Source organism: Hakea prostrata, chromosome 4 (assembly GCF_041222555.1).
Source record: "Hakea prostrata isolate BN-2017 chromosome 4, UWA_Hpros_2, whole genome shotgun sequence".
Classification (NCBI taxonomy): domain Eukaryota; kingdom Viridiplantae; phylum Streptophyta; class Magnoliopsida; order Proteales; family Proteaceae; genus Hakea; species Hakea prostrata.
The window spans coordinates 2,111,219-2,124,252 of NC_142603.1; the positions used below are offsets into that span (position 1 = coordinate 2,111,219).

Consider the following 13,034-nt stretch of genomic DNA (forward strand, 5'->3'; position numbering starts at 1 on the left):
CATCCCAACTTGTAACTCTCATATTACTTTTCTCTTTCTTTCTTTCTTTCTTTCCGACTTAATTTCCACAACTTTCTCTTCCCTCTCCAGAACTTTGATGTTGTTTCTCATGTCTTTTATCATGAAGATGTAACCCACGGTTACTGCACTGCATGCATTCCACTGTTTCTCACTCGATGGCTAGAGCTTTTTAACAAAGACTAATTTTCATCGATTAGCTACTGAATGCCCACTCTAATCATCATGATGAAGAATTATTAACCCAAGAAAGACAAAATTACTGACCATGAAATTTTCTTCTAAAACGAGTATATCTAGAAACAAGGACATGATGAGACATGGTGATGTGGAACTGATCAACAATAGAATATGGGTGAGATGCTAGCCAGGAGTTATATTGAGCTATAGTTTCGCATTGTTTCTTTGTCTCCATATTTTCTATCACCTCTTGTCTCAAGAACCACAAGTTTCTGGGTTGGATCCCAAGTTGTGAACTGTGGTTTTGTTTTTTTTTTTTTCCCTTTCAGAAAAAGGAACCGCACGCCTATGGGCTCCAATGCATGTGCTTTCACTGACCCACACATTACTGGTAAACCCCACACATTGTCTCTTATCAAATGTCGTCCACTCTATTGTTACCATATATTCATAACCCAACTCCCTTATTGGTGCAAACTACAACTCCAAACCCAACATTGTTGTCTACGTTAAGTTGTTGTTAGGCCTTGATTGTGTATCAACCCAATGCTAACACGAATCACGCAAGCAAGAATACAAAAGAAAGCACCAAGAATGATGACGAAGTTTGACCATTAACATGCTTACATCTCCGGAATTTAGGATAGAAGTTAACATGCTATAGCAAGATCAGATCCTTAATTTACATATGTTGTACATAACGAATACAAACAATGGACGTCATACCAAATATGCTTAAACCCTCACAAGAATCATACAAGAAACACCATGAATCACCATTACAACATACACCGAATCAGTGGAGAAGAAGAGGAGAAAACCTTAGAATGAAAAACAACTAGAGAAACCATCACATGATATAGCCCTCTAACCATCACACTAAGTGTTGAAGGATATGGGGTTTTCACTAATGAATACCTAGATGCTTGCTAGCTAGAAGTCTAGAAGAGGAGAGGTAGCAATTAGCAATCATAGTTGATGGGCTCTACAAAGAGAACTGTTGGTTGACACCTTAGGGTTTCAGTAGTGGAAACTGAAATTAATAGAGATCTATTAGAGATGAGTGAAATAGAAGTGTGGTTAAGCTAATTGATTCACTTTACAGAAGACTATAAGTAGTCAATAGTGACTTTGGCTTCACTAACAACCTCCATTATCAACACCTCCCTATAACTCATTTGGCTTATTTGCCAGCAGCCATCATCAACGCCCTTAACAAAACCTAAAGGATAGAGCCATAGAGGTACGTGTGTTTTCCTTTTGACAGTTCAACCCTTGGAAGACAAAGATCGAGAAGGATGTGAGTTTGGAGACTGGTCGATGTCAAAGCCCAACATTGATCCAACAGGGGCCCATCAAGGATTCCCCTTTTGTCACTTACGTTAACTTTTTTTTATATATAAATTAATTAATATTAGATATAGAGAGTGGGAGAGGGAGGGAGAGACTGGTCACCGCCCCAACTAGAGGTGGGGCATAACAAAGATACTCATGAGTTCAATGATGCGGTCCGCCGCATGATTGGGTGGGGCCAACAGCACCGGCCTACGTGGATGATGCGTCAACGTCAATAGCCGTCCCCATCTCCTGCCTTTAATAAGCTTGGATTTTTGCCAAGTGGACAACATAACATGATTCCTATGTAAGTTGGGATTTAATAAGGAAAATTATTTTCTTATAATTAATACACTATAATGAAAATATATTTTCTGCGCTAAGAAAATCAAATACTCAATTGGTGTTCAAGAAGGATGTTCTGGGATGAAATGAAAATTTTGAAAATCCTACAAAAGCTACTTTCAATATTAGATGAACTTTTTCAGGCTGATATATTAATTGGGTCAAATTAGTTTTTTCTTTGTTTTGTTTTCTGTTGGGAACTGTATGATCCCATTATTTCTACTTAAAAAAACTTTTAAATCAAATATTTAACTGCAGTTTTCTATTTGATATAAAATTGCACTGCTGAGCATAGCAGAAAGATGTAAACACCAGAAATTCATTTCCGCTGAAATCAAGGTGCAGAGATCACTTGGATGAGTTGGAATCAATGTTGTAGAAAACATAGAGGGATTCACTTCATGGATCTAATAAACCAGTCCTTTTGTAGACAAGATGGTGAAATGTTCACTATAGTTGGTTCCTTCAAAGCAAGAGTTAGATTTGCCCAAATACATTTTACAGCAATCAGAACATACTTCATGTCATGACAATCAGGAAGTGTGGATTAGCCAAGGGGGAAGTACTTAAGAAAAGTAAAGAAGAAAGAACAAAATCTTTACATAAAAAAGCCGTTCTGTTTGACAATCTTCAATTAAAGTTGGAAGCCTCTGCTAGCTTTTCTGCATGAGATGGTAAGTTTCTTTTTGAAAATAAGCTAGAGATCGAACCTTCTTAAAAGTGATAGCAACCTTTGGATTCTGTCCAAAGCTTCATTCCTTTTTCCTCTTTTTTGGGGCTGTCGTCTTCCAAAGCGCCGGCCATTGGGTTAGTGCACGCTTTATTAAATCATCCTTGTTGAAATCTTGTACTTAAATGATCTTGTTGCTACTGTATAAATGATATGGAGTTATCTATTTATATATATATATATATATTACTCACACAGTTATGCTTGAGTAGTTCTTGAGAAAATAAATTGGAGTGCGCTTGTGGTCCAACCTGTTTAGGTGAAAATTGGTCCCGGTACTCATTTAGATGCCACCACCTATGTACTTACTTCTCCAATGTTTATTGTTGGTCCTAAATCTTGACAAAGGAAAAGAGTTGGTATGTCGGGATATTAAAAGAAATTCAATCAAACCCTTTTACATAGAGTAAGTTCCGTAGACGACACTACCATTACGGTACCCACTAGTTTGTTCGAGACAGTCATGTCTAATTCTAGCTCAAGATATTCAACATATCTAGATCATCCGCAATCAAAATTGCAACAACTCGCAGTAGTTGCTCTTTTTTCCTCTAAACTTGGGTGATCGATTTGGATCTAGTTCAAATACTTGGTTCATACTCTATATATAGTGTTGTTGCAGAATTCGGTCCTTCCCGTATGATTGCTCGAATCTGCAAAAACATGTTCAACCAGTGTGGTTGAGTTTCGTCTCCGACGAACAAGTTAGTTCAGAATGAACAGAAAGATCAACCTCAATATCTCAGTTAATTGAATAACTTAATAGCACATACCCGATAATGATGAATATGTAGGTATTTTATAGATCTTAGGAGAAGTTACCTTAAATGTGTGGTAATGGAGTTCGAATAGAAATCTGTAATTGTTGCTAGTTTCCTGGGGAGAAGAATCTTATCCATTACTTGGATTGTAGTTGTGGAATCCGATCTGAATTCTAAGAGTAATCCGACTTGATTGAAATCCTTAACCTTATTTTTAAGGAGGCTGAATATGATTCAAATTGTATACATTGCTTAGTGCCTTCATTTTATTCGTAGTTTGACCAAGGTTTAATTGGTCCGGTTCTCTTTGGTCGACCCGAATAGGTCTATTATAAAATATCCATAACATATAGCATGCAATAGTAATTTCAATTTGGTTTCAATTGTCATTTCTTATATTAGAGGTACAAAGTTAAATTCTTTTGATTCTTCATATCATAAATAGATCATAATCGTACATAGTTGTAAATCTATTGGCCAACTATGCCACGTTGTCATCTACTTACTGCATCATGGAATGTTGAAACTTAAACATTTGAGGTCGAGTCATCAAAATGACACCCTTATAAGAGAAAACTATCACAATTGACTAAGATTTTTTTTTTCCTTTAACTGTAGGGTTGGATACGTACACAATATACCAATTGAAAATAATGAGGAAAATCAGGTCTAAAGAGATGAAAAATACCATTTACTTAAATTAGGTCAAAATTTTCCTTTATAAATAGAATATGTTATAAGAATTTTTAAAAATAAAATAAATATGATATAACTCAATAAATTAAGGGAATCTCAAACTGAAATAGAATCTGTTCGTTGAATCTTTGTCTTAATATTTGTGATAATAAGTTTATTATAGTCCGTATTCTCTACTTAATTATGACCTAAAGGACCAAATACCACGTGTCATCACCTGGCTTAGTTGGATAAGGGTTTTAAATTTTCTGAATCCAAAACACGTGAAATTTTGTCTTCCTCACCCATCCCATCCTAAAAGTCCACGCATTGAGGCATGAGGCATGAGGCATGAGGCATGTTCATCTTCATCCAGAGGCCTTACTTACCAAAAATAAAAAGCTCCCTTTTCAATTTTCTAAGTGTTCAAGATACAAAAGATACAAAATGGACCCACGTAGCTAATTCTCAAGAGACCTTATTGGTCAAGCGTGCGTAATGTACAATCCACCCAAACCTACAATGATGGAATCAAAGATATGCCCATGAATAAAACATGTGCTTAAATGTTCAGAAGAAAAGTCTCTCACTGGTGTGGTGTACTCATTCCTGCTAGGGCTTGAGGTCAAACGATAACCTGCGCTAATGATGTGTTGATCAACGAGGAGATTTGCAAATTGCAACCAGCTACCTAGAGGTTCCAAACACTCTAGGTACCAAACACTACAAAGATTAGGTTCAGCCATAAAATGCCTCTTGTCTACCACAATTAACGGTAATGCTCATTTTCTCTCACTCAGTTTACCAAGATTTTTAATATAATTTAACCTCTTTAAGTGAATCTTTATTGATTCTAGTTTGCTTGGCTCGAGATCAATCCACAAAAGAAAGAGTGAGCGAGTGAGCGAGTGTGGGCTGATTCTTGATCAAGCTACCTCTAAAGTTTAAGATAGATTCAGTAACAATAATTATCATGGTTACAAAGAACCCAACCTTCACAATTAGGGTGAACCAGTGAGTTTAGATGCTCGGTTTGCTTAAATAATCAATCATAAACCATATGTAGATGTACGGTCCAATGAGTGTAAATTCTCTCAACTCAATTGTCCCAGGGCCATGGGAGACGGTCGGCCTCAGGGAGAGGATCTCCACACTGCTCTAGTTTTAAGTGTGGAGCCGTGGGCTAAGGAGTTTTTTTTTTTTTTTTTTTTTTTTTTTTTTGTGTATGAGATTCATCCTGCGCCATAGGAGTATCAAAACCTAACCCGAACCGGCCCGTTATAACCCAGACCGGCCAGCACCGAAGTTTAATGGGATGTGTTTGGGCTGAACAACCTCAACTTGCAATGGTTCGGGCTGGGCCAGGCTAGCCCGTGTGTGGCCCGCTAGCCCGAACCCAAACCAAACCGTTAAATCCGTTATAAATAAATAAAATAAATTTAAATGTAAAAGACAAGAAAAGCCCCAAATTTCTATTTGTTTTCTTAATTGTTTTACTTTGGAATATGCAAACAACAAGCCTATCAAAGCCTTTACCATTTGAAAGACGGGCTTAATAAATATTTAGCAAGTGTATTATCATTTGAAAATGTTTTAATGTTTTATTTTGATCCATTTTTACAAACGTCAATAAGGGAAAGGGGAATAAGCAAATACAACCCACTAAAATTCATCAATATGCTAGCTTTCTTTTGTATATTAGTTCTATAATTTTACTTGTATATTGTAGAAAAAAAGCTTTTGGTTTTGAACACCCAACACAAGAGATTTGAAGAGAACTTAATGCTTATATGTGTTTATATTCTTGATAAATTCCACACATTAACAAGGTACTCAAAACATAGCGCTAGTAAACTTGAACCCAAACCGTTAGTAAATCGTTAGCCCAAACCGTACCGGCCCGAAACCGTTATTTTTTTATTGAGCCGTGTTTGGGCTGAAAAGGTTGAGTGCTTTTCAACCCGAAACCGACCCAATCCGAACCGTTGACACCCCTACTGGGCCAGCTAGTGCCATCTTGATTAATCCTCAAAGGGTATTTTATCGTTCGTAAGGATAGAACCCATGACCTCTCCATTGAGAAATATAGTTTTTACCACTCTACCAATCTACAATGACTGGCTAAGAAGTTTGAAAATGACATAGACAGAACTTGTCAACATTTTTTTTTTTTTTTTTTTTTTTTTTTTTTTTGGGTAGACAGAACTTGTCAACATTTTTTTTTTTTTTTTTTTTTTTTTGGTAGAGAGCTACGCAACTTAACTAGATGAAAAATGGGGGCGGGTCCCACCTTTTATGCCTTTACCACAATGAAAAGGTGGGTGGGGTTAAATGGATATTTTACTCGGGTCTTTGTTAATTTTGTTGTGAAGTATTATTCCCTTTGTTTATCTTGTACGTAAAGTACCCACCTTTCCTCCACCAACTGCTAGGTTACGCGTGGCCCCTTTCTCAAACTCTTTTTCTACTCTTCCTTCTCCACGATGCTTGTCGAGCATCATTACCATCCAGTGGAAGGACGTCAACACCCCTACAGATGACCCTTTCCCGTTTCTGTTCGTAAGGTCACAATGGTCATCTCAGCGGGATGGGACCTGTACAGCAGCATTAGGTATTACGTTTTCGTCGACTTTTCTTCTGCTCAGATGGAGGGGGGGTTCCAAGTAAATTCAAGAAGTAAAGCCACATAAGGAGTCCAAAACAGCCATGAGAGCCGCCGCCGCCGGCAGAGTACGGTAAAAGAAAAGCGCAAAAGTGAAGACGGGGTTTTGGCGGTGACACGTGGAGTTCTTGAAGGCTGCCTGCGTGGCAGATGAAGAGTGTCATAAGACCGCGACGACGTCAGTGAAACTGTGAAAGTAATAAGAGCGGAAAGCTAAAGTTGGAACAGAGACAACGCTTGTTGATAGCTTGAGCAGATGGTCGGCCAAAAAATGCGTTAAATTAGTAATCATCATTTCGCGATATATTGTCACCATTTTCTCGCAATTCCCTTTATATTTTTCGTGAATGATAATATAGCATAGGCAGTGCTGTAGCGCTGTTATTGGACCACATCTATCGAGATATGTAAATGTAATCTAGGTCTAGATTGGAAACCAAGCTCCAAGAGTTACTCAATTGACAAGGTGCAATATCTATGACCAAATATCTTTTTTTTGCCAAAATATGACAAACTATCAAGTACTATTAAAACGAATATTTAGAAATTACAAAGCCAACTATGTAATATAACAAGGTTCATACATAGAACAGTATATTACATTTATAGACAACAAATAATAATAATAATAGTAATAATAATGATCTCTTAATCAATTTTCAGAGTAACAACAATAAGTCTTATCCCAACTAAATGGGGTCAGCTACATGAATTCATGACCTCCAATTAGTTTTGTTCGAGGCCATGCTAGATACAAGGCCTAACCTATACATATCTTTTCTCACCACTTCTCCTAAGGTTATCTTAGGTCTACCCCTAGGTCTTCTAGTTCCTTTAATATGGATTATATCACTTCTTCGAATAGGAATATTTATAGGTCTCCGTTGAACTTGGTCGTGCCACCTCAAATGACTTTCTCTAAACTTATCACTTATGGAGCAACTCCCAGACCAACTCTAATATGATTGTTTATTTGATGCAGAACCTTAAAGCAAAATTTTGATATAATAACTTCTTAAGCAAACATAAGGTACATATATAGACATTTATCATCTTTTATATATTTTCCCAGTAGTAATTCTAGGTACTATTGCATGTAAAGTAGGCTTACTGATTCTATAACCATCAATGCATGATTGGTGACCAATAGATCTATTTGCAACTCCTTTAGAAATATTATCCAAATGGTACTTCTTTTCAGTATTTCAAATAGTACAAAGTAAATTATTGGGTGTTCTTTTAATGGTTTCGTACCTAGGGAATTATTAACAGTACCCTTTTTAGAGATTGTTAATAAATTCTAAAACTCATTTCATAGTCCGATAACATATGCTTTACGCTCAATCATCCTAGTAACGCTTACATCCTCTGTATTACCGTGGTCGTTGGCACAGAGTTGGTCGATGCTTATTCTCAAAATACTTTCATTACTTTTTTTTCGAGAAAAGAAATTTAGAACCCGTGGAGCTTCTTCATCGATCAAAGAATTTAAATCACAACCTCACAAAGATCAAAACAAAAACAAATAACCTTGAGCTCATTGAGAGGTGAATTGAAAATGGTGAAAGAAAGTAATGAATTTCTCAACAGACGAGTGGAGCTACGAGAAAATGAAGGGAATGACGTCAGGGAGAGAGTGAGAGGAGTAGGGGCCCGTGGCAAGTCGCTCATTCTCTCTCGACCCACGCGCAATCGAGCGGTCCCTCACTCTCACCCTCAAACATTTATATTTTATACTCTCCTCATGTCTCCTCTTAACGGAATTTATCCCTCTCTCTCTCTCTCTCTTTCTCTCTCCGTCCTTTCTCTTTTCTTCTCATTGTCTTCTTCCTCTTTAAATTTCTTTATGTCATCTTTCTTCTCCTTCTACTCCCTCTCCATCATCATATCCTGCAACTGAAGAAGCGACCTGTGCACAGTTCGACAGTGTTTTCCTGCACGCACTCTCAGGTATAGTTTGGAGGTACAACTTATCCAGATGATTTTCCGGTACAAAAACATCTATTTAAGAACTAACTGGATGTTCTGTGTCATGTGTTGATTCATCAAAAAAAAAAAAAATCTCCAAAAATTTCACGAACCTATCTTCATCTGCTATCAATTTCTTTTCTTTTTTCTGACTGGTGCTGTGTCTGTGGTTCATCCCAAAAAAAAAATCCCCAAATTTCACGAACCTATCTTCATCTGCTATCAATTTCTTTTCTTTTTTTCTGATCAGATAGACTTCTAAGTTAGTCCTTAATTCACTTTAAAGTTCAATTTTAATCAGGATTCTTGCTTTCTCAGTCTCTTCTTTTATTACCAGTTTTTTGGTAAGGTTTAGACGTTCTCCTGCGATGTTTAGGGTTTTCAGTAAGAACATGAGTGTTATTTTTGGTTTGATTTATTTCAACTATTCTCCTCCCTATTCTTCTTCTTCTTCATCCTATTCATCACCTACATTGCTTTCATATATGACAGTTAAACCGTCCGTTAAGTCCAAGTAAATCGATCACTCAAATTCTCTTAAGAAATTAGATTTCTTTCTCTAACTGTAATTTACTGTCTGCATTTGAGCTTTGAAAGAGGAAAGATGTAACTCAGAATCCTCCATTTTCTTTTATTAGAAGGTTTTCAATCTTCGCTGTTTGATCTTTCTCTTTCTAGGTGACAATCTCAATAACCTGGAGTCGTAGGTGCAGAAAGCAGGAGATTATTTAATGATTAATTAAGAAATGGTGAAGACCTCGATCGTCCATAAATTTCCTTTTTGTTAATGAATCCGCATTCTTTGATCAAAGAGATCGGTCAGATGTTGCCATGGAAATTCTCGACAAAGAGACAGCAGCAGCAGAATCATTCCCTCTGCAACATTCATGGCCGTTGTTGGTCTCTGAGTGTGGCTCAGCTCTCTTCCTCATTCACACCTTTCACTCCTCTCTCTCTCTCTGCTTTTTTTGCCTTTTCATTTTCATCTCTGATGGTTGTCTTGATCCAATGAAACCGTCTCTTTCTTCTTTTTCGTCGTAGCCTTTAAATCGCCCTCAGGAAACGCGTGCTAATTTCTGCTCACGTCAGCCACCTTCTCCTCCATAACTATTTTAGCCATGCCTTCCCAGCTTTCTTCTCAAAACCCCCAGAAAAAAGATTAATCACTTTTTGAATCTTCTCTTCCTCGCTCTTTTCTCATGCCTTTCTACTACAAACAAATCTGTTTGTTAGGTAGCCTTTTTCTCTCTATCTCTATCTCTATCTCTATCTCTGATTTTATCTTCAACCGGGAAAAACACGAAAAGAATTGGAAGTTCTATATATATCGTTGCTCAGATTTAAACTTGCATAAGTTCTTATTAGTGAACCAAATGCAGCTCCTCTTGAATTATTGATACCATTCACATTTACAAGACAACATCATTAGGGCGGACCGCTGCTTGTCTCTTCTTAAGACCTGCAATCCAGTACCTACTCTAAGCTTCCAACTTCTACTTGGATTTTATCAATTTATTCTTTTTGTACTTAAGAAATCATCATTGATACAAAAAAACAATAGATTATTGGGTTTTCTTTAATTACATGCGCTTATTTCCCTTTTTAGAGATAAATGTAAATGGTAAGTGTCGGTCATTACCAAATGACTTCATGATTATATCTAACACCAGATGTTATCTTTGGATTCGCCAATCGTCTCCTTCTTTTTTTTTTTTTCTTCCAAATTTTATCGTCTCTTTTAAGCTAATCTTCCTTCTGGTTATTTAAGTTTTCTCGTCTCTTTGTCATTTTTATGATTTAAAGATGGTGCAGTGCCGCTGGTGGTGATGATGGAAACGATGGAATCCTGCGTTCCTCCGGGTTTCAGATTTCATCCAACAGATGAGGAGCTCGTAGGATATTATCTGAAGAAGAAAGTGGCATCCCAGAAGATTGATCTCGACGTCATCAGAGACATCGATCTGTACAGAATTGAACCATGGGACCTTCAAGGTATATACAAATTTACTTCAAGTGAAAACGCACCTTCCATTAAGCAAACCTTGTTTGATCTCTTATTTCAAGTCCCGTGTTCATGTATACTGACTGCTTTATGATGCGATTTATGTTATGAAGAAGCTAACAAGACTTGGATTTGTGATGGATCGGATTTGTAAACACAGAGCGGTGCAGAATTGGGTATGAAGAGCAGAATGAATGGTATTTCTTCAGCCACAAGGATAAGAAGTATCCAACAGGAACAAGGACCAACAGGGCGACCATGGCTGGGTTTTGGAAAGCAACTGGGAGAGACAAGGCAGTGTATGACAAGAACAAACTCATTGGCATGAGAAAGACCCTCGTCTTCTACAAAGGGAGGGCTCCCAATGGACAAAAAACTGACTGGATCATGCATGAATACAGGCTTGAGACTGAAGAGAATGGTCCTCCACAGGCGAGCATTTCTCATCTTACCTTCTTGGTTCTTTTACTCCTTATGTCATATAGTTAAAAGTATACGATCAGATTGAGTTTTAGGGCAGACTCTATTACTAAACACTAGATTCCTTCCAAAACCTATTTTGTAGATCTATGCATAGAATCACTTCCTCAATGTGATACGGAAAATCAGTCACTTGGCTGCCACCTTAGCCAAGAAATCAGAACCGAGTCATCAAATCTTAGTACCGCAAACAGTGAGAAACCCTAAATTTTCAAGATACCCAGTTCCTAGCCTTTTCAACTTTACCTTAAATTTCACTTAGAAGCATGATCCTAATACTAATGAGGAGAAAGCATCATCAAATTTCTATTTCTAGACAGTACTGTTTTAGTCTCAGTATCAGTTTTAGAATAATGTATAACGACGGTACCAATTAGTATATTTTTTCTTTTCCTTCCCAGAGAAAAATGATTCACCATTTCAAAGACAAAACTTTTCTTTCTGACATTCAGAATTCTTTTTCAGGCATTGCTGAAGTGCTTTTACTCAATTACTTTTTCGGTTCTGAGTTTCTCGTTTCTCCAAGTTTGTATACATGATAAGTGATAAGACACTGCCAGGCTTACTTGCTAATTGCTATCTTCCCTATCTTCTTCGATATAAATCACATCATCCAAAGGAAACTTATAATCACTTGTTTTTCTTTCAGTTGAAAACCTTTACTTTAAGTAATGCTTCTACAGTTCTTCTACTACCCTTTTTCAAACAAAAAGTTCAACCCAAGAAAGCAACAAAAAGGATGGGTAAATAAAGGCCAAAAAACAAAGTAGGATTGCTTTTCATGTTCTCATGTTCTCCCTTTGCGTGACTTAAAGAAACCTTCTATTTACTAAATTTCTTTCAGTCTTCTTTTTGTTTACAGGAAGAAGGATGGGTAGTGTGCCGAGCCTTCAAGAAACGAACCAATTGCCAAACAAGAAGCAATGAAGGATGGGATTCCAGTTATTTTTATGATGAACCAACTGGGGTTAGCTCCAGTGTTGATCCAATTGATTACATTCCGAGGCAACCCCAGAGTTACTTATGTAAGCAAGAGATTGAAACGGATAATATGAACTTCCTGCGTTCTGATCACTTTGTACAGCTTCCACAGCTTGAGAGCCCAACTCTCCCAGCAGTGAATAAGAGGCAGCAGAGCTTCATATCACTGCTGTCACCGGAGAACAACAACGAAGAAGAAGAAGCAGGAAGAGGGTTCAATAACAGAGAAAAAGTGACGGATTGGAGGGCCCTTGACAAGTTTGTAGCTTCTCAATTGAGTCAAGAAGACAGATATGATGGTGAAGGAATCTCAAGCTTTGGAAATCATTATAATTCGGACATGGCCTTGCTCCTATTGCAGAATAATAGAGAGGAAGGAAACAAGTTAAATGGCTTACTTAATTCGAACTCAGACTGTGACATCGGAATTTGTGTCTTTGATAATTGAAGAGAATAAAAGAAGTGGGGAATGGGGTTGAAGATAAAGAGGGATTCAGAGCAGATTGAAAACTTAAGATGCTGTTACCTTTATTATTTTTCTTCTTTTTTTTTGGATGTTTATTAGGACCTATAAGTTTGTAAAATATCTCTCTCTCTCTCTGAGAATATGTTGTTTACCCTATTAAGACTAAAATATGCTAGATGAAGAATCCCCATCTGAAGTCATCTTGATTTTAGATTTTGCAGGCACGTTCTTCAATCAATAATTCTAACAGAACGAAACAAAGAAGATTTCTGAACCTCACTTAAACTGAAATGGATCTTAGATAAATGAAGAATAATTTTAGAGACTCTAAAATTGAACCCAAATCAACTATAAGAAATGAAAGCAGCTAATCTGGTTTTGCCTTGATACCATGATAACTTTGGAGTAGATTATTTTGTATTTCGTTGGCG

At 37.1% G+C, this 13,034-nt stretch overlaps 1 protein-coding gene across 2 annotated transcripts; it reads left to right on the forward strand.

Moving 5' to 3' along the window:
* Positions 1–8,486: 8,486 nt before the first annotated feature.
* LOC149017020 (NAC domain-containing protein 37-like) lies at positions 8,487–12,822 on the forward strand. Of its 2 annotated transcripts, none has more exons than XM_089153801.1 (4): positions 8,487–8,656; positions 10,478–10,666; positions 10,837–11,108; positions 12,019–12,822. In XM_089153801.1, exons 2-4 carry the CDS (start codon positions 10,501–10,503, stop codon positions 12,583–12,585), a joined length of 1,005 nt encoding a protein of 334 aa, XP_089009927.1. In that variant the 5' UTR covers positions 8,487–8,656; positions 10,478–10,500; the 3' UTR covers positions 12,586–12,822. The 2 variants fall into 2 exon arrangements, with proteins under 2 accessions (XP_089009927.1, XP_089009926.1); XM_089153800.1 differs by having other exon boundaries at positions 10,487–10,666.
* Positions 12,823–13,034: the final 212 nt, after the last annotated feature.

Coding starts and splice junctions, on each gene's coding strand:
- LOC149017020 (XM_089153801.1), top strand. CDS start 10,501: ATGATGGAAACGATGGAATCCTGCGTTCCTCCGGGTTTCAGATTTCAT. Junction 10,667..10,836: donor TGAACCATGGGACCTTCAAG/GTATATACAAAT, acceptor TTGTAAACACAG/AGCGGTGCAGAATTGGGTAT. Junction 11,109..12,018: donor AAGAGAATGGTCCTCCACAG/GCGAGCATTTCT, acceptor TTTTGTTTACAG/GAAGAAGGATGGGTAGTGTG.